Here is a 20185-nt window from a genome sequence, read left to right as displayed (position 1 = left end):
GAAAACAGGCCCCATCTGGAGGGAGACCTCTGGCCTCCCTGGCAGCAGGTGAGCTCACACCCCAGGCGGCTCCGTTCTTTCTGGGCCTTACTGCCTACATACCTGGTGCACACAGATGTTGCATTTGTCACAGAACACCATCTCATTGCCGTCCTCACCGTCAGGTGACTGGCAGACATCACAGACAACATCTTCATCATATTCAATCCCCAGGCCTTCTTCAGTCTCTATAGCATGATTCATATTGTCATAGCATCGCTGTTCAAATTCCTCTAGGACCCTTTCCATGGTGTATTCATCCAATTCAGGCATTCCTAAAGGAAAAGTGCCCCAAAAACATTTTAATAAAACCATACTGATAAACATTACAGTAAGACATTATTAGTATATTTGTATTTATAATGCATAAATAATCTTATAAATAAATCCATCCTGAGGATCCCAAACATTTTCTACGGAATGCCTCTCACTGTTCCAAGGAAGGATCTTCAAATTAAAAGGCAAAGAGAATCTTCCATGCAACAGTCTGTTACTTATGGTCAGGCACTGAGCTATAGTGTTGTAAGCAGAAAAGCAAAAGATAAATCCCAAAAGGGTTTAAGGGTATTAAATACATATATTGTTAAACTAGCATTTTATTATATGATACATAACAAAACCATGACCATATAGGGCACCTGGGTGGCTCAATTAACCATCTGCCTTCAGCTCGGGTCATGATCCCAGGATCCTGGGATCGAGCCCTGCATCAGGCTCCCTGCTCAGCAGGACAGTCTGCTCCCTTTCTCTCTCCCTGCTTGTGCATGTATATGCACTCTCTCTCACACACATAATAAATAAAATCTTCTAAATAAATAAATGAATCTTCAATAAAAAAAAAAAAAACACCAAGGGTATATTATAGTTTGGGTGTCTTCTGAATAACACTCCTTTCTTGCTACTGAAAATGTTGCTCTGAGAACAGATTTCACTGTGAGCACACAAATGTTTTTAACTGGTTTATCCCTCCTCACACTCTGAATTTACAAAGTTGAGATGCATAGTCAATCAGACACATGAGAGACGGAAACACAAGGAATGTCTGAAGCAAGGGAAACAGCTCATTGCGAATCAAATAAAATGCATTCTTATGCAAGAATGATCAAAAATAAATTTCAAGTGGTTATCGTGGTTACAATACTGGTAAGATGAGACTTTTATTTCCTTCCATTTGTGGATATATTCCAAACTTCCTACAATGAAAATACTCATGCAGAAAGAAAAACCAGGTTATAAAAATATTCTAACAGAACATGTAAGTGACAAGAAACAATAGGTCATTAGAGCCAACTTCTATGCATTCTGATAAATACAAAGCCATCAAATTAACACTTCAAGTTTTTAAAAACTTGGAGGACACAGAGCTGCTAACCATGATAAGCTCTAAGCACATATTCAAAAAAAACCACCTACCCATCTCCCACACTCCAGTTACTGATAAAATACTCAACTGCCTGGTCAGGCACTTACATCTCAATTCCTCCTACCAGTTTTGAAACTAACACTGGCTTTGAAAATATAATTCTATGCCCTATAATTAACTTCTACCATTACAAAGACCAATAAAAACTAAAACATCTTAAAAAGCATATGTTCAATTTATGTTAGACAACCGCATATCAGTCTTGCCAAAGTATTCCAGACTACCTTTCCATCTGGCGAGTTAGCCCAGTACTCGTTACTTAAACCACCCACAAAGGCCTCAGCATCTTTGGCTGTACCCTCAACCATAAGACAGGACACCCAGCTAGTCAAGTGTATGATACAGGTCTTCCCACAGCTGTTACAAAACAGAACTTTATAATCTTTGAAGCTAGAACTGAACGGTATTCAGTTCCAAGAGAGCTCTGAAAACTTATCAACAGATTATGTCAAACAACCTCCTGGCTTGCTAACGTCCTAGTCACTAATACCTAAAAGCAGGGACCAGGAGGAAGGCACTGTACCTTGTCAAAATACGTGAGTGATCAAACAAGGAGAAAGCAACAACCTTCCTGGCTCAGTTGGCTTGACTGCCCCCATCCAACAGGCTGAGGCCCAGGGAGTGCGGTGGCACAACATGCACCTGCTGTCCACCAGGCTCTATGTGAGGCTCGGGGACCCATCCACAGCAAAAGCAATCTTTGTCCCTCAGGGCTCTGAAATCTACTACCAAGCATTCTATAAACGCTTACTGTGTGCCAAACTGCCAACAGACATCTCTGCCACCTCTCCCCAACCCAGGACCCAAAGCACAAGTTCTAATGAATCCTCAGTCTCTCACTCCAAGCCCAGACTTGACTGACCTCCGTGCTCCTGCTCATCACAGCCCTTCAAGCAGCACTTAGCAGCCTGAGGTGACAATGTAAGATACAACCTACCTACAATCCTGGTCTTGACACCAGGAGGCACAAGTAAAAAGAGGTACAGAAGCCCCAAACTGTAGATAAACACAAGAAGAATAACTTACAGAAAATAGCCTACAATGGGCAAAACATTCAGCCAAGCGGGGGTTTCACAGAAAGAAAACAGGACAGAGGTGAATGGGAAAAGCACTCCAGATTTGGAGCAGGACTTGAGAATCATAGAAGTAAAAATATAAGAGGTGTATGAGAGAACGGTGAGCTTGGCTGGTGCGGAGTTTCCTGAGAGAAACAACAGACCACAGGAAGAAAGAACTGAATAGCACTGCAGGAAAACACCACCAGGGCATGAAACTGTGAGGACCAGACCCTCCTGTCATCTTGGGGAAGTCGCTTCATCTCTCTGGGCTTCAGTTCCCTTGAGATAAGCAAGTGAGGGGGGTAGATCAGAGCAGAGATGGGGAATTCTGCCTCCCATACCCATGGAAAACATCTTCCTTCAATCCTACCACTCTATTCACAAGCCATTCACAGACTCAGTCCCTTTGAAAACAGGTGCCATAGCCAGACACACTCATCTCCAAAAAAGACCCCACGATTCTGAAACCGAAGGTAGGATGGAGTGGACTTCACCAGACGATGCTGAGGGGCTTCTGCTACATACCCATATGCCTGAAATTCTTCTCTATTCATCATTCATTAATGAAGAAATATAACCCATGGTCTCTCACCCATCTCCTTAAATTCCTCATTGGTCAGTTCCAGCCATGCAGCATCCATGTCGTTGAGGTCGTAACGACACACACTGTCGGCCAGCGTCCGGATATCAACATAGCCCAACTCTGGAGGCTCGGAGCCCGGCGACACAATGTATTTCTTGGGCCTGATGAACATGAGGGATTTCTCTTCAGACACGACCCTAGTTAACAAGAAAACAAAGCAGCCAGGTTACCCTTCCTGCCATAAGAAAGGAAGTCTTTCACAAGGCCCAAAATTTGCTTCCACTTACAACACCCTAATCCCCAGGTTATCACCGGATAAACAGGCTAATACTGAGACATCCTCAAAACAGCTTTTTCCAACTGGCTTCCTGGGATACTGCACGCCCTGCCTTGAGCTAGGACAGTGGCTGCCCCGACCTGCTGGCAATCCCGAAACACTGACCTCCAAAGCTTCAACAGTTAGCGATTAAGTCACTTTCAACCAATCAGGCTTGCCCACCCTGCTGAAGGTCTAGCACCAGGTTCTTCCGAACAGGTCCTGCACAGCAGGACCCTGGGGAACCAAGGGGACAAACCCATCACCTCTAATCTTAAAAATAAAATTAGGCCTTGCCCATTACTAAGCAAGCTAAGAATCTGAGAGGCCTAGCCAAGTAGGGGACTCTCCCAACATATGCTTAGGACCCCAGGAGAGGAACACAAGCTCCCGCTTCTCCTTATATACTACCACCCTCTCCCCACACCTGTTAAGACCTGGAGCGCCTTTCACTACACCCCACTCAAAAGAAATGACAGTACACAAGACTGAAACCCTCCCAATTTGGAAGGAAGAGCCCTCTTCCTAAAGACCTAGGCCCAACATCACAGCCCCACATGTCCACACAGTTCCTCCCTCCACACTGCCATGTCAGCAGACCATCAGCAGGTGGTCCAAAGAGTGTCAAAGTATTGTCATCAACTAATTACCAGAGTGATTTTACCTACAGGTAAAACAGGCAAACCAAAGGGAGTTATTTCTCCAACTCAACCAAGAGCAGGGCTTTAGCTAAAAACTCCATAAGCTGTGGTTAACATGTACTGCTCTTGGTCTGGACTCTCAAATAAAAAAATGACCTGGCGAGCAATTCTGGATGGGGACTGCCATCCAAACAGTGAAAACAGTGCTGTGACCCAAACGTAGATTCGAAGGCAAACATGGTGTTTATCCTGCAGGGCCAACGACTCTGGCCTACGGAAGCATCGGATTGGTCATTTAAGCTTGCATATTTAAGGGGACATTTGTCACAGAGACCCCAAAACAACAATAATCAGCAATGGTAAAAGAGTCCATTTCACAAAGCCGGCAGCTAACCAACAGCACAGCAGAGAAACCAGGCGTTAGCTGAGCGTAGAGGCCCTGAATCTTCCCTCCCTATGAGGGGCCTCCATAGTCAGCTGAGCAGCACAGTGAAGGAAGGAGCAAACAGGCCCCAGCTCCATGCGGAGGCAGGTCATCAAGGCCCCGGACCCACAAGACCCTTAAATAAAATAAAATAATAAGAGAACTCATCAAGCGTTCCTCCTCTGAAGCCCCCCTTCCACACTACCATAACCTGGCAGGTCTCCTCACACCTGCCCTCCTCCAGAGGTGGAACCCATCCCTACAAGAGCCACGAAGCCAGGTACTCCTCTCCAGCAGAACTGCTCCCCAGAGTGAACACAACTGGGGGTGAGGTGAGGGGGGGAAAAAAAGCAGCAGTTGTGTAAACATCCCAACTTCCTCCCCTCAACCAGTCACCTCCCTGAAATGTCTTGGAATTTGCCCTCCTCTCGTAAGAGAGCAGCACCTTCCCAAGATGCCTGGAATATTAAATATGGAGGCCCATGGCCCACAAAATCACTCCCTCTGGACCTAAAGCATGTTTCTACACATTTCTGTGGCCACTTGAGGCCCCCTCTTAGTTCACTGCTCTTCTCAGGCACCTGGCTGTCGGCAGAAAGGCAATGGCAGGTGGAGAGACACGTCTACCTGGCCACAGGCTGAGGGATGGTCCCTGGGCTCACGGGCACCTGGACCCCTTTCTCCCACTCCTGTCTCCAGGGATCTGCCAACACATAGTACTCATCTGGGTTCAGCTGATAGGAGTCATGCAACTTCATAGCAGTGATCAGGTCTGTCCTAAACACCTGGAAAGGGAAAGAAAGGGTCACTGACATGTGATATTTGCATTCTGACTCAGAGTGCTGGCAGCTGCAGGGTAACCATGGAGCTGCCGTGTAACAAGGTCACTATATCAGCAGAGACTAGGTCTGACCTATTACAGGAACCCCTTGGCCTGCCGCGCCCTTGGCCTCTCAGGCTGGGGGCGGCAATGGCTCACACCAGCCTCTCACTTCCTCATCAACTCCATAAGCCTGCAGCATCTCTGACAGCAGGGAAGCAACCTTGTTGTCCTCCTCCCCAAAACTCTAGAAACTCTCAATTCAAAAGAGGGCTGCTGAGATTTCACTCAAGGATGCCCTTTTGGTAAGATATAAAACTCCACTAACCAAGCAAGAACTTCAAGCCAAAACCCAGAACTGCCAGGCCTCCTCTCCCATACGCAGACCACCACCACCCAGCTCCTGCCTCCCAGAGCACCAGGGCCTGCGGCGAGGTACCCGGGCAGTCAGGTCCTGGCTGGCAGGTGCCACACATAAGTACATGTGGGGAAAATATGGGAAAGAAGCAACGACAGACCAGGGTCAAGTCAGAAAAAGGGCTTGTAAAGAACATGTTTACACATGTTTACCTGGCATAACTTCTATAAGGGAAGCAGTATTTGAGAGGAAAGGAGGGGAGGGAAAGAAAAAAAGCAAGCAAGCAAGCTACGCTACCCTCTCTTCACCCCACCTAAAACCGACCCCTCAAAACTCCAAAGCACCCCTGTACAGGCAGAGCTCCTCAATCTATCAGAGGTAGAGACGAGAGCAAAAGTGGCCCTCGCAGGGCTGCTCTTCCCAACTGGGAAAAGGGCAGAAGTGCAGTGCCGGCAGCCAGACGGGGCCTTGTCCTCAGTCCACCAGTGTCTCAGGGCTACATAAGGAAGCTCTGACCCTGGCATGAGCGCTGGCCCAAAGTTGTATTTGGCACAAAGCAAGCCTGCATCTGTAAGCTACACTCTCTGTTTACACAAGTCACAATGCTGAACTCTCTCTGCTCGGGACAGGGAGTTCTTTCTTAAGCTGTGAAGCACAGTTCACATTATACGCCTGTTAATAGGTCCATATTTGTTTTTCCTGGTGGCTTTTCAGACTGGTGATCACTTTAATAAACTTCACCATAATAAAGTCTGAGGGCAGTGTCTGAATACAAAGTCCATTTCTCTGGCCTGCCATTTTTTCAACACAGACTTCTTCCTCGGTCTGCCACTTCTCGTTTCTCAAGTCCCAGTTAACAAGCAATAACCTGGCTGTGCACCGTCTGCAAAAGCACAAGCAAGGTCAGGCTCCCCTGCAGCACTGAGACCCCGAAGCAGGCACCCAGCCCAGATGCAGGCACCCATGCCCTTCTCCCCCGACAGAGAAAAGCACAAGTCTTCATCTTCAGGAAGCAAATCAGTTAAAAAACACATTCCAACCAAGCCTTGCAAGTAAAAACAAGGGAGTAAGCCAAAGGAGGAGGAAAATCAAACTGCGGCAACAATATGAGAAAAGGCAACCCACCCTTCCTTTACTGAAAGACTCGGAGGACAGTCAAGAAATGAAACAGATGCCCTACACGGACTCCCCAGTCTCTGGCAGAATTCAATGTTAGCGCTAACCTATGTGTAAAGTAGTCCGAACTAAGAGTTCAACTCAGAATTTTAGAGGGGGAAAAAAAACGGGTCAGGGACAAGGCCAGTGCCCTCCATGCCGCTCAGCCTCCTGCCGCCTGGTGCCCCTCAGACCCAGCACTAGCTCCCCCATCCTAACCCCCATCCAATTGTCCTGAAGTAACAGAAACGCATGCAGCGTGAACGGGAGGACACTGGTTGTGGAGGCAGCACAGAGAATTAAGAAATAAAGACAGGCAGAGCCGCTCAGATCCCACAGGAAAGGAGGGGAGCACTGCAGATCAAAAATGACAAAGACCTGGGAAACGAAGGCACTAAAACAGCCACCTTCCCATGAAGGTCTGATCTAATGTTTAAGTGTCTCCTGGGATGGTTTTCTACTACAATTCCTCATGGAGAATGGTAATCCACAACTAACAACTCCTAACCTCAATACAGCCAGCGACCCTCAGCACTCCCATCACAGACCCAGAAAAAGAAGGAGCTGGTGGAGCACAGGCCTCGGCTCTGCAGCTACAGGATGAGGCAGTCTCTGAAGCCATCTATTCAAGAGGCAACACAAAATCAGGGACTGAACCTAAGGCCCTCCTCCCCACAGCCTGCCCACCTGAAAACTGGAATAAACTAAAATCCCTTTCTGCGATCATTCAAATCCTCAGAGCCTGGCCAAGGCTGTCAAGTAAAACCTATCTCAGGCCTGGTAAAGGACCCTAATCAACAAAGGCCTGCAGAGAAACGCACCTAAAAGCAATTTTAAATAAAGAGACAATAGATAATAGGTAGGGAGGTAGGTAACAAAATGTGGGGGAGCAGGAAAATAGAAGATGAGAAACAAATCGAAAAAGAAGGGGGAAAAAAAAGCCTTAAACGTAATCGCCGAAACAAAACTCCCAGAATTACAATGGGTTGTTGCCAAATAAGCCACAAATTCATGGCCAAAACTAACTTGAGGCTGGCAGGGACTGGCAGCAGCCGAACCCGCTGATCTCCTGGCCAGAGGAAAAGTTGTTGGGAGCCAGCGAAGATGAAACAGAAAAGGAAAAAAAAGAATATAATTAATAATAATAGCTAACATTTACTACTGAGCACTCTTTTAAGTGCTTAGTATGTATTAACGTCTGTGTATTAACCCCACTTAATCCTCACAAGAATCCTATGAGGCAAACACCTGTGTTACCCCCATTTTAGAAATTTGAAAACTGAGGCTAAAGTAGTTAGACAACTTGCCCACGATTGCAGAGACATCAATATCAATCAACCAGGTGTGTGCCAACCACATGTACTCATGCACACGGTAGGACATGCACAGTCGCACCATCATTCAGGAAATACCTCTGAAGGTTTTCGATCTTCATGTCTGGAGCAGGAACCTCTCCTGTGCTGGGATCGGGAATTCTGGGACCAAGTAGTTGAGAGGCCTAAAGACAAATATCCAAAGAGGAACAATTAAAAGTACACAAATCACAGTGTGTTCATGGGCTTTTGGTTATTTTAAAGATTTTATTTATTTGAGAGAGGGCGAGTGAGAGTGAGCAAGTGAGCGAGCAGGCACCGGCAGGAGCAGAGAGAAGGGGTGGGGGCGGGAGAGGGTAGGGGTGGGGGCAGGAGAGAGTAGACTCCCTGCTAAGCCCTGCTCAGCCCCAGGCTTGATCCCAGGGTCCCAGGATCACAACCTGAGCTGAAGGCAGACCCTTAACCAACTGAGCCAGCCACCCCAGCACTCCCACAGGAGCTTTTTTTTTTTTTTATTTGACAGACAGATCACAGGTAGGCAGAGAGGCAGGCAGAGAGAGAGAGGAGAAGGAGGCAGGCTCCCTGCTGAGCAGAGAGCCTGACGTGAGGCTTGATCCCAGGACCCTGGGATCATGACCTGATCAGAAGGCAGAGGCTTTAACCACTGAGCCACCCAGGCGCCCCCCACAGGAGCTTTTTTAACCAAACTCAGCAAGGCTGACCTCAGCGCCTCCCCGCCTCCCCGCAACATAAGCCGGCAATGCTCCTCCACTCCCAGTACTTACTTAAACCACACACTTTCCAGAGCAGGCCTAACCAGATCCCTCCATCCTCGCTGTGTAGCCCAGGTAACAGCACACAGGAGGGGGCATTTTAAGCTATCACCCATGCAGAGCCTTCATCTGTAAGCCTGCACTTCAAGAGATTCCACGTCTCTCACATTGGTAACTACAATGTGAAAAGCATGAGTTTTCAATAAACTTTCTAAATGCCAGATCATTATGTTAAATCATAATGCCACCCCCCAAAACATTAAAAAACAGTTCTGACTCCACAAAACATAAGAACTTTGCATGGCCTGAAACGGGGAAGCTCAGACTGCACCAGACTAAGTGCTATGGCCAATTAACTTTTTTTTTTTTTTTAAAGATTTTTTTATTTGACAGACGGAAATCACAAATAGGCAGAGAGAGAGGAGAAAGCAAACTCCCCACAGAGCAGAGAGCCCGATGCGGGGCTCGATCCCAGGACCCTGGGATCATGACCCGAGCCGAAGGCAGAGGCTTTAACCCACTGAGCCACCCAGGCGCCCCTGGCCAATTAACTTTTAAAATTGCCTACTCACCTTGCCCAAAAAAAGTGCGAACGGGGTCTTTTCTGTGTGTTTCTTCCACAACTAACTAATGCTCTACGATCCAGCTACTCCCCCACCAGGCCACAGAATCCAGAAGCCCTACCAGAGCACCCTTAGGCCCCTCTCAGGCCTAAGACCTCTTTTGCAGCATGAACTCTATCCTGCTTGAGATGCTCCCTCAGCCTGGGTGGGAATTCTCTTTCCTGGTATCTACTCAGTGCTAACTTCAGTCTTCTATGAACCCTGAACACATTAGCATTTCTCCTTCTTGCTCCAAGTATTCTCCCCATGGAGCTGTCATCCCTGCCCTTGGGTCTTCCCAATGTGCCCAGGAGACCATCAGACTCACATTTCTACTCTTACCTCCCTGCCAAGCTCCAGGTCCACGTTCACCTTCAGATAAGACATCAACTCCAGGGTTCCTTAGCTCAATCAACTCCACACAATAAAAACTGGCCTCAACATTTTACCCAAACCTGTTATTCCTCTTCTATTTCTACTTTGATGAATACCACTACCATTTCTACTAGAATTCAGAAATCTAAGAGTCATCCTAGACTCTCTTCACTCAGGATACATCCAACCATTGGCCGAGTTATATTCAGTGCAACTACCAATACCTCAGAATCCCCGCCTCCTCTCACTTGTTCTATTGGTCAACTGCAGTGGCTTCCTGTCTGTGGGTACCTACCTTACCACCACCAGAGAGCTGAAACAGCCCTCACAACTGCCCCTGGCAGGTGCTGAACTTCCTCATCACTCACCTCTAACCTGAACACATACTGTACTGTTTCCCAGAAATTAACAAACCTCCGTAAAATAAAAGCCCAAACCTAAAGGAACTGCCTTCTACCAATAAAATCATTTGCCACTCAAGTAGGAAGCTTTTATCTCTGTGGATTCCAGAGATGAGGGACACAGAATCAAAACACCTTAAGACCTTGGAGACATTAAGAAACAGATTCTACACATAAGCCTATCATCAGATTTGCAATGACGGAGACTAAAGGAGATTTCCAGGCTCTTCTGACACAGATGGGGGTAGTACCCTTGATAACCAGTTCTGAAGGCTTTTACTGGGTCAACTGACTGCTGTTAGGTTAGCAGAATTACATTTCCTACAGGTGGCCCTACTGTACTTTCCGTAAATATTGAAAATTCTTCCTTAAAGAATAGTAAGTATGTCTCTTTAGACTCTAATCAGTAAGAATGTTTCACTCCCACATTGAAGGAAATATTCTGGGCACACAGGAGTGCAAACCCAACTTGCAAAAGCTCTATGTCCAGTCATCAGCAGAAAAAGTAGAGACAGAAGCCAACTCAGGAACCTGGAGAGGCAGGCAGATGGTTCATGTCTTCAGACAGGTCTCTTTTCGCCCTCTGGTCCTGCAGGCGCTCCTCCGGCCAGCACACAGGCCAAGAAAACAGACAGAAGAGTGCAAACAACAACTCTAGAAGGATGCCCAACTGTTTGTGGAGAGGAAAGAAGATACAGGGCAAAAAGGCAAGGCCCCTTTCCTTTGAATTACTAGGAAAAGGATTATAAATATAAGAAAACCAGAAATTTTAGAAGAATCATTCCACTGCTATACTTTAAAAATGAATATAGAGTGAGGGGAGGGGAGTCTTTACAGTCAAATACTTTCAGAGTTAAAGCAGAAAATAAATTTGCTCACTTTTTAAAAAAGTTTTATTTAAGTGATCTCTATACCCAATGTGGGGCTCAAACTCAGGACTCCAACATTAAGAATTGATGCTCAGGGTGCCTGGGTGGCTCAATGGGTTGAAGCCTCTGCCTTCGGCTCAGGTCATGGTCTCAGGGTCCTGGGATGGAGCCCCACATCGGAGTCTCTGCTCAGCAGGGAGTCTGCTTCCCTCTCTGCCTGCCTCTCTGCTGACTTGTGATCTCTGTCAAATAAATAAATAAAATCTTTTTTAAAAATGGGGAAAAAAAAAGAATTGCATGCTCTTCTTTTTATAAATATTTTATTCATTTATTTGAGATTGAGAGAGAGTGCACAAATGGGGGGGGGGAGGCTCCCCCCTGAGCAGGAAGCCTGACATGACTAGGGGCTCAATCCCAGGACCCTGAGCCAACCAGGCGCCCAAGAATCACATGCTCTTCTGACTGAGCCAGCCAGGTGCCCCCAAATTTGCTCATTCTTGGTTTTTGTGTCACTCTTGCCTCTTCTTGGGGATCTGTCAGAAGTCCCTCCCAGGTAGTTTCCCAGATTTCCAGGAAGTGCACAGTTTTGCTGGCCAAGAACACAATCCAAGTAATGGCAATCACTTAGAAACTTTTCCTAGGACTGCTTTTATATTCTTGAAAATGTCTGGGCCACATATGCTTTTAAAACCAGGAATCCAAAGATGCTCCAAATTTGGTATCTGATAGTAATAATATCCAAGGGAAATGCTGATCCACCCAGAAATAGTCTGTCCCTCCTCCTTCTAATTTAACTAATGCAAAAGGAAGGAGAGAAAAAGTAATCTATTAAAGACTGGCAAAAAGGCAAAATTTAAATTTTAACTGACAAAAGGGATGTTCGCTAGAGCCAAAAGCCAGTAATCACCAAAATATCCACAAACTGAATGAGTAAACATACAGTGGTATCCATACAATTTACTAACCAAATTATGGTATATGCATACAATGGAGTACCACCCAGCAATAAAGAAAAAAAAAAAATGAGCTAATGATACATACAACATGATGCTGGAATCATTCTGTGACGAAAGACAAAGAATACATATTGCATTATTCCATTTACGCAAAACTCTGGAAGGTAACAACTAAGCTATGTGACAAAGTAGATCTGAGGTTGATTAGGAAAAAGATAGAAGGAGTATCTTGAGTGTTATGATTTCATGTGTATAAACATTTCAAAATGTAACAAAAGTGCATACTTTAAATGCATGCAGAAAATAAGGGATGATTTTCTACCATCCGTTAACAGTAAAGGAAAAGATAATGCTCTATTTTACTTCACACAGGCAATTTGCATATAGGTGAGAATCTGCATAGAGAACTAGAGGATCCTTCCATGTCCAACAGCAGGTATTTGTTACCTGTAATCCCTTTTCTGGTTTTTCTTGCTTTTAAGCACTGTCAAGAGCCATCAGGCCCAAGTCAGAGGTGACTATTTACAACATACAGTATACCTAAGTTAGTATTGTGCACACAGCAGATTCTCAAAAAAAAATTTTGAGTGGAAAAAAGTATAGTGTTGTTGAGAACAGCCATGCTTAACAAGAATCACCACCACTGTAACTCAAAAACTGAAGGTGGCAGGCACCAAGAATATACCTGTTTTACTTACTAGAAGACAGGTTTTGCTTTGTTCTTAAAGACTGATCTACTTATTTATCTTAGAGAAAAACAACACAAGCGAGCAGGGCAATTGGGGGGTGGTTGGAGAGAGTCTCAAGCAGACTCCCCACTGAGTGAGGAGCCCAACTCAGAAATGGATATTAACCCTGAGATCATGACCTGAGCCAAGATCAAGAGCCATACGCTCAACCGACTGAGCCACCCAGGTGCCCCTAGAAGACAGGTTTAAAGAAAAAAAAAAAAAAGATATGTTTTTGAGTTCTGGGAAAACAAGGTCATGGAAAATAAAGCAAGAATGCATTTAAAGGGGTGCCTGAGTGGCTCAGTGGGTTATACCTCTGCCTTCTGCTCTGGTCATGGTCAGCCCCTCATCAGGCTCTCTGCTCAGAAGGAAGCCTGCTTTCCCTTCTCCCTACTTGTGAACTCTAGCTCTCTGTCAAGTAAATAAATAAATAAAATAATAATTTAGAAAAAAAAAAAAGGAATGCAAGACAACTTGCTGGGGCCACTGCCTCCTGACAGGAATGCACCAGCATCTACAGAAACATTCACAAAAAGCCTACGGGCCAAGAGACTCAGGTCTTGACAGTATTATACCAGTTCTCTCCCCACAGCAATGCTCTCTCAATTGGTCAAGAAGCTCCCAGAGTATTACTCAAGCAAAATAATTTGCAACCCCTTTTAATTTAAAAAAAGAAAAAAGTTAAGTTACAGAAATCTTTTTTTTTTTTTTTAAGTATGTTGGGTGAAAAAAAAAAACAAAAAACAGAACCAAGAGTATTTCAAATCCCACAAGGACCAGGAGATAGTGATTTATGCTACAGCAAAACCTCTAGACACCTCTAAGTTCTTAAAAACCATGTGCTAAGATCACACTTTGTTGGTACTGCATTTTGTTTTTGTTTTCAGAATGTTAACATTTAATGGCAAATTAAACTAAGAATATAGCAAGTAAAATTCTTTTTTATTTTCTCATTGCTTTCAGGAGTTGGGAACTCTAGAAATTTGACAATGATGTCTAAAATTACTTCACTGTCCATACACAAAACAGGATTACTTAAAGTCCACTCCAGTGACAAGTTTAAGTGACTTTAAAAATTCTAGACATATATACCATATAAGAACAATTCTCTATTAAACACTGGAAAGAATGATTAGACAAAGCATCGTATTTTAATGGTCCCGAATTCCCACTGAAACAGAGCTCTGTGGGGTAACAATCAAAGTTATAAAAAACTTACAGATCACAGCATCATGAGCATGGACTCCGTATGTGCACAGAGCACTCAACCCTGTTTTTCGGGTCCTACTAGGCAGGTATCTCGAACATTCTCCTTTGAAATTAAAAATAGCCATGCTTCTTGCCCTAGATCTAAAATAAGGAAAAACCTCAAGAGTAAATATACTACCTACTGCACACACTCCACTGGTAACCCGTGTGTGATAAGCCAGGTTGTGGAGCCCACGAGAAGTTCAGAAATCAGAACGAATGGTGGTCTGGGTGCTGACACCACCACAAAATGCAAACTCTGAAAGAACTGCACCACTCACCAAATACCGAAATCTCCTAGGTCTCCAACACTGCTTTGCTTCTAGACACTACATCACATGCTGGTGTCTTCAGGAATGTTAAACCAGCGTAACAAAGAAAGGCACTTAGGGACCAAGGAGTATCGGATCGCAGGGTAACTGGTGTCATAAAAGCACAGATCCAAGACACACCCTTATGCATTACTTCAAAGCTAGGGACAGCGCTGTGCAAATAAAGCAAGGCTGTGGAAATTCCCACTGGAAAGTAAGCAAATTTAACGTAGTTATTAATCATTTGCTTTAATTGATAGATAGAAGACAAGACTCTAATATAATTGCTTTTTCTTGCAGGGGCTGACCCTACACTTTCCCCATCTCCTCCATCCCAGCATAGCTTAGCTCCACGGTCCAACTCACTTCCACATTCCAAAATACAAAAGCTTCATGCATATATCCAAAAAACTGGCTCAGGAATATTTCAAAATAGATATACTTGTGCCTTCAACCAACGAACACACATGTGTTTCCCTTACCCAGCGCTCCTGCCGACATCCAAGTCCAATGGCTACAGAAGACTAGCCCATGGACTAGATCATTTTGTGCTAACTGCTCCTATAGCCCAAGAAGATGCTGGCTCTGCCTCTCAAAGCCAAGCCACACGTTGGGTTCGAAAAGGGGCAAAGCCACCTCTGTGTGTCAGTACACACTCTGCAATATTTGAACCGAAAATCCCCTACACTTCAATAATGCCTACACAATCCCTGAGTGTCACAAGATGCAACTGATGGGGGGAAAGAACAAATTAAAAGTACAGTCAAATATGAATGGAAGTGGAAGCATGCAAAAGAGAAACCACTTAAGACCTGCATGAAGGTAACAAAGCACAGCCAATTGAATTAAGAAAATGACAGCAAGTTATGGAAAGATGGAAGGAAACTCATTAAATGCAATAAGACATAGAGGTACAAAGCAGAAGTATATTTCATCCACTAAAATTTTGTTCTCTCATTGTTTACCTGTAAGCTGGAATAAAACTGAAGTCCTCACATAACTTTATGTTTACCACTCATCAATCTGAGTTACTAAATTCAAAATTAGTAGGTCTGAATTTTGCTCAGCACTCTTTTTCTGCACATTCATCATCAGGTGATGGAGCAGGGCTCAGCTGCTAACTGGATAAGACGACATGTTTCAGGGCTAGTACAGGTGTGGAAACTAGGTGACCAGAGGGTCCGCAAGGTACCTGGTTTCCAGATCCCCAGCAACACTCTCCAGGCCTTCCCACAGGGAAGTCAACAGTCCTGACAGTTATGAAATTCAACAGGAAAAGGAAGCTCTGCTTCACAACTTCAGGAAAAACTTTAAAGTGTCAGCACACTTCTCTCATTATTCATAATAAATAAATAAATAGATAGATAGATAGACTTTTTTTTCCTTTCCCTCTGTGTCTTTGAGAGGCACATTTAAAAACAACCCAAAAAACCCAAAAACATCATTTACATTTGGCTCCCTTATTCCAGCCAAAAATCTCATATTTTCAAAAGAAAAAAAAAAGTGTGCCAAATGGACAGTATTCATTAAGTAATATTTAATTCTTGTCTTACTTTTACAGAAAAAAAAAAAATAGAAGAATGGTGATCAGAGCTGTTAATTGGCCTGAGATAACAATCCATAATTCCTGCCAAAAGAAAGGACACTCAATGCTTTAATTAGCCTCTGCAGCTTTGCTGAAGATAAAAAATGCAATCTCCTTCAGGTTTTGGAAATACTGACAATAGCTGGTGGATCCCATTCCCACATTTGCCCAAAACTCCGAAGGACAGAGGATCCTGGGCTGGAAAGCAGGAAATGAAGGGTTTGTTTCCCGGGGCCACACCCTGGCACAATATGTTACTTCAACCTAATGAGGGCCACCCAGTCCCAGGAGTCCAGCTATTACAAGGCACAGCCTGTGAACACCCCAATGCTATTCTGTCTAACTGTAGGGCAGCCCTCCACAGGGCACCTGGAGAAAGGCTTCAACAACTCCAACTGCAGCTGGATGAGGGCTTGCACTGGCACAGAAAATGCCCATCCATCCCCAACTGTAAATACCACACTGGTATTCCCCTGGATCAGGCCAGAAAACAAAGCAAAGGACTCCAGCCCAGAGGCCAACAGGGCCCCGCCGTGGCTGCGGCTGGTGTTGTGGCCCCACACTGACGTCTGCAGCTGCCTCTCCTCCACTTGGACAAGTTCTGCTTTGGGCTGGGAACTGCTGCCAAAATTCTGTCAGGGCTGCAGGCTGGAGAGGCTGGGGCGCAGCCACTGCACACACCCAACCCTTCTTGCAATCAGGACTTTCCAAGTGCCCAGACCTCCCTGAGGGCGGGACTAGTTCTAGGGACCGCATTCCAAGGGCAGAAAGCACCCCAATCAAACCACCATGGGCTTACACAAAAAGATGGGCTCCAACGTAAATAAACCAACTGGTACCAGAGGCCTCTGCTGTGAAGCAACTGCCCTCAGAGAGGGTTTGAAAGGGCATTCCATGGCGTCCATATGTACGTATTTTTATAAGCTTTGGGATTCCAAGGGTACTTAATGAGACCTGTTTGTTTACTGTATCATCGTCTACCATAATTACCAAATCATTTAGCCTGGACAGACAGTCCAGTACTACAGCATCAACATACACTTTATACTGAACCAAGTATATGACAAAAGGATAGCCCACCTACCTTCTAGTAGTGCTGTCATGATCTCCTCATCTAGCCTGAGTAGGACAGAACCCAGTTTTGTGGTCTACCTAGTTTAACCCTCCAGCCCTCTGTTAATATTAATACTCCTTAATGCTCCGACTCTACCTTCTTCAGGGAGGCCAGCACAGACAGTAATGTGTGGGTTTTTTTGTCTTAAAGACTTATTTATTTATTTGACAGATAGAGATCGCAAGTAGGCAGAGAGGCAGGCAGAGAGGGAGGAAGGGAAGCAGGCTCCCTGCCCAGTAGAGAGCCCAATGTGGGGCTCGATCCCAAGACCCTGGGATCACAACCTGAGCCAAAGGCAGAGGCTTTAACCCACTGAGCCACCCAGGAGCCCCGACAGGAATGTATTAAGAAGAAGTAGAAAATGGCTGTCAAACCATTAAGGTGACTTTTGGGGGGGTGGGGCAGACAGAGATCACAAGGAGGCAGAGAGAGAGGAGGAAGCAGGCTCCCCGCTGAGCAGAGAGCCGGACGTGGGGCTTGATCCCAGAATCCTGGGATCATGACCTGAGCCGAAGGCAGAGGCTTTAACCTCTGAGCCACCCAGGCACCCCCCCATTAAGGTGACTTTTGATGGACACATTTTGGTGAACTTGGGCACTCTTTTCCTCCTTCTGTTCTAACAAGAGTTCTAGGTGGAAAATCCTATTTAGGTGAAATACCTGGTCTTCTAGGGCTGCAAGAATTCTTATGTTGGAGGCTAACCCCCAGTACCTCAAAATGTGACTACATTTGGATAAAAGCCTTTAAAGGGGTGATTAAGCTAAAATGAGGTCATTAGGGTTAACTCTGATCCTATCTCACTGATGTCCTTAAGAGGACATTTAGACGCAGAGATGCCAAGGATGCACATGCTCAGAAGATGGTGTGAGGGCACAGTAAGAAGGCAAGCCAAGGAGAGAGGCCTCAGAAGACACCAGGCTTGCTGACAACTTGATATGAGACTTCCAGAACCGTGAGAAAATAATTACCTGCTGCTTAAGCTACCCAGTCTGTGGCCGTTTGTTCTGGCAGCTCAAACAGACCCATACAAGGGCCTCTGGGACTATCAGGATCCTCTGTGCAGCTGAGGAATAGACTGAGCCATGGCCCACAACTGCACTGTTCAACATGGTCGTCAGTAGCCACATGCAACTTCTTTTAATGTACATTTTAATTAATTAAAACTAAACAAAATCTTAAAACCTAGAGTTCCTCAATTACAGCAGATAAGAACATTTCCATCCTGTTGGGCAGCTCTAGACCAGAGAGGGAAAGGCTTTTAAGTCTGAGAGAATGTTCCAGGAGAACCTAGTCTTCCATTTCTTTTTAGATTTTAGTAATCTCAGGGGGGCACCTGGGTGGCTCAGTCGGTTAAGCGTCTGCCTTCGGCTCAGGTCATGATCCCAGGGTCCCAGGATCAAGCCCCGCATCGGGCTCCCTGCTCAGTAGGAAGCCTGCTGTTCCCTCTCCCACTCCCCCTGCTTGTGTTCCCGCTCTTGCTCTGTCTCTGTCAAATAAATAAATAAAATATTAAAAAAAAAAAAAAAGATTTTAGTAATCTCTATACCGAACGTGGGGCTCAAACTCACAACCCCAATACTAGACGTTGCATGCCTTACCGACTGAGCCAGCCAGGTGCCTCCGAGAGAACCTCCTCTAACCCAGCTCTCTCAGGGAAGAGATGAAGCAGCAACAAGAGCAAACACAGTGAGCATAAACCTGCTGCTTAATGCCAAAAAATATATTAAAACAGGACTCCAAGCTTTGTATCCTGCATTATTAGTATGTGAAAGTAATTCATAAAACCTTCTTCTGATTAATTCTGATCCTAAAAAGCAAGACATTTTTAAAATTGCTGTAGGACAAAATTGTGTATTCAAGCAAACAGCAAGCATTTATTGAGTACTTATGACTCCTGAGAACACTTTGATAGGCACCACAGGGGGCAGAAGAGAAATATCAGCATGTTTTTGCCTCAAGGAGTAAAAAGCCTAAGTAAATATCAGAGCAAAAAACAGGTAGTGAGGGCTGTGTACAGACAAGCGCTAAGAAGTTCAGAAGGCTCTCCCAAGGGCTCTCCCAAGTGGTTTTAGCTGCCTGTGCCTGGGCACCCACCCTCAACACCTCTCCCTGAAATTAAAGGGAAGCCCTGCTCTCTGCAGCCCCCAAACCTCCATGCCTCTCCTTCCTTCACCCAGTTAACTCTTCCCCTGTGCCAAACATCAGCAGCTCCTACCATCTGCCCCCCAAAGTCCCCGATCCCCTAGCTTGTCAAACCCAGCCTTGCATGATCTTGTCACAACTTAGCATTCCATGTACCCCACACACCCAACGCTGCTCCAACAGCCACCAAATCTACATCCCACTGCCCCACGCCTGTCCCCAAAACCCCCTACAGAATGCCGTGTTTGAGGTCTTCTGGTTTTCATGGTTCCTTCCAGTAGGTTTCTCATGGCTGTCAATGTGGCCACCTTTACCAGCAAAGCGTTGCTCTCTATAATTTACAGCTTTTACTCTGCTGAAGACTTCCAGACCAGAAAACGGAAAACAATCCTGTTTGCCTAAAAACTATTTCATCCTTCAGGACCTGTCCAAATGTCAATCCTGTGTTTCCCTGGTCCTTATGTCCTCTGAATTTGTGCCTATATATTTTGTGTATATATATATGTATATATATATATATCACACACACATTTCCAACAAGCGTCAAAGAGACATCTCTGTTACTCCCCTAATGACTGTCAGACCTAGATTTTATGTATGTCTAAGACAGAGTTCCTTGAAAGCAGCCTAATACCTTTCCCATCATGCAGCAGAGCAAGCAGGTTTCCCTAGTTTCATATGTAACCTAAAACATAAGCCAACAGGCTGGAGCTCAGGCACTGTGCTAGGTACAAAATTCCCTTGTTATCTGAGAAGAGCTCTTTTGAGTAGTATGTTAGCTTCTCAATACACAGAAGCTGTATGACATTTATTTTGACTGCCTGGAAGCCAACTTCTGGTTCTCAGCTGCACTGTGAAAATACGAGGATGCCAGAGAGCAGAGATGCAGACAGGAGTAGTATTAAATACAGTCACGTTAAAAGTCAAGTGAAGAGCATGGACTCTTGC

General features: G+C 45.2%; 1 protein-coding gene across 9 annotated transcripts in view; it reads right to left on the bottom strand.

Annotated features, from left to right (window-relative positions):
• Window positions 1–20185, bottom strand: part of JADE1 (jade family PHD finger 1) — a 60724-nt gene that overhangs the window by 22289 nt on the left and 18250 nt on the right. For 7 of the 9 annotated variants that reach the window (XM_059378307.1, XM_059378333.1, XM_059378316.1 and 4 more), the window contains exons 3-6: window positions 8230–8315; window positions 5112–5269; window positions 3113–3300; window positions 103–314 (exon numbers count right to left, since the gene is read on the bottom strand). In XM_059378307.1, the coding sequence (XP_059234290.1) occupies window positions 103–314; window positions 3113–3300; window positions 5112–5269; window positions 8230–8315 (644 nt within the window). Of the gene's footprint in view, window positions 1–102; window positions 315–3112; window positions 3301–5111; window positions 5270–7843; window positions 7887–8229; window positions 8316–20185 lie in introns of all 9 variants that reach the window. The other 2 variants (XM_059378360.1, XM_059378368.1) reach the window with 2 other exon arrangements.

This window comes from Mustela nigripes, chromosome 1 (genome assembly GCF_022355385.1).
Source record: "Mustela nigripes isolate SB6536 chromosome 1, MUSNIG.SB6536, whole genome shotgun sequence".
Lineage (NCBI taxonomy): Eukaryota > Metazoa > Chordata > Mammalia > Carnivora > Mustelidae > Mustela > Mustela nigripes.
This window is presented reverse-complemented; position numbering and strand designations above follow the sequence as displayed.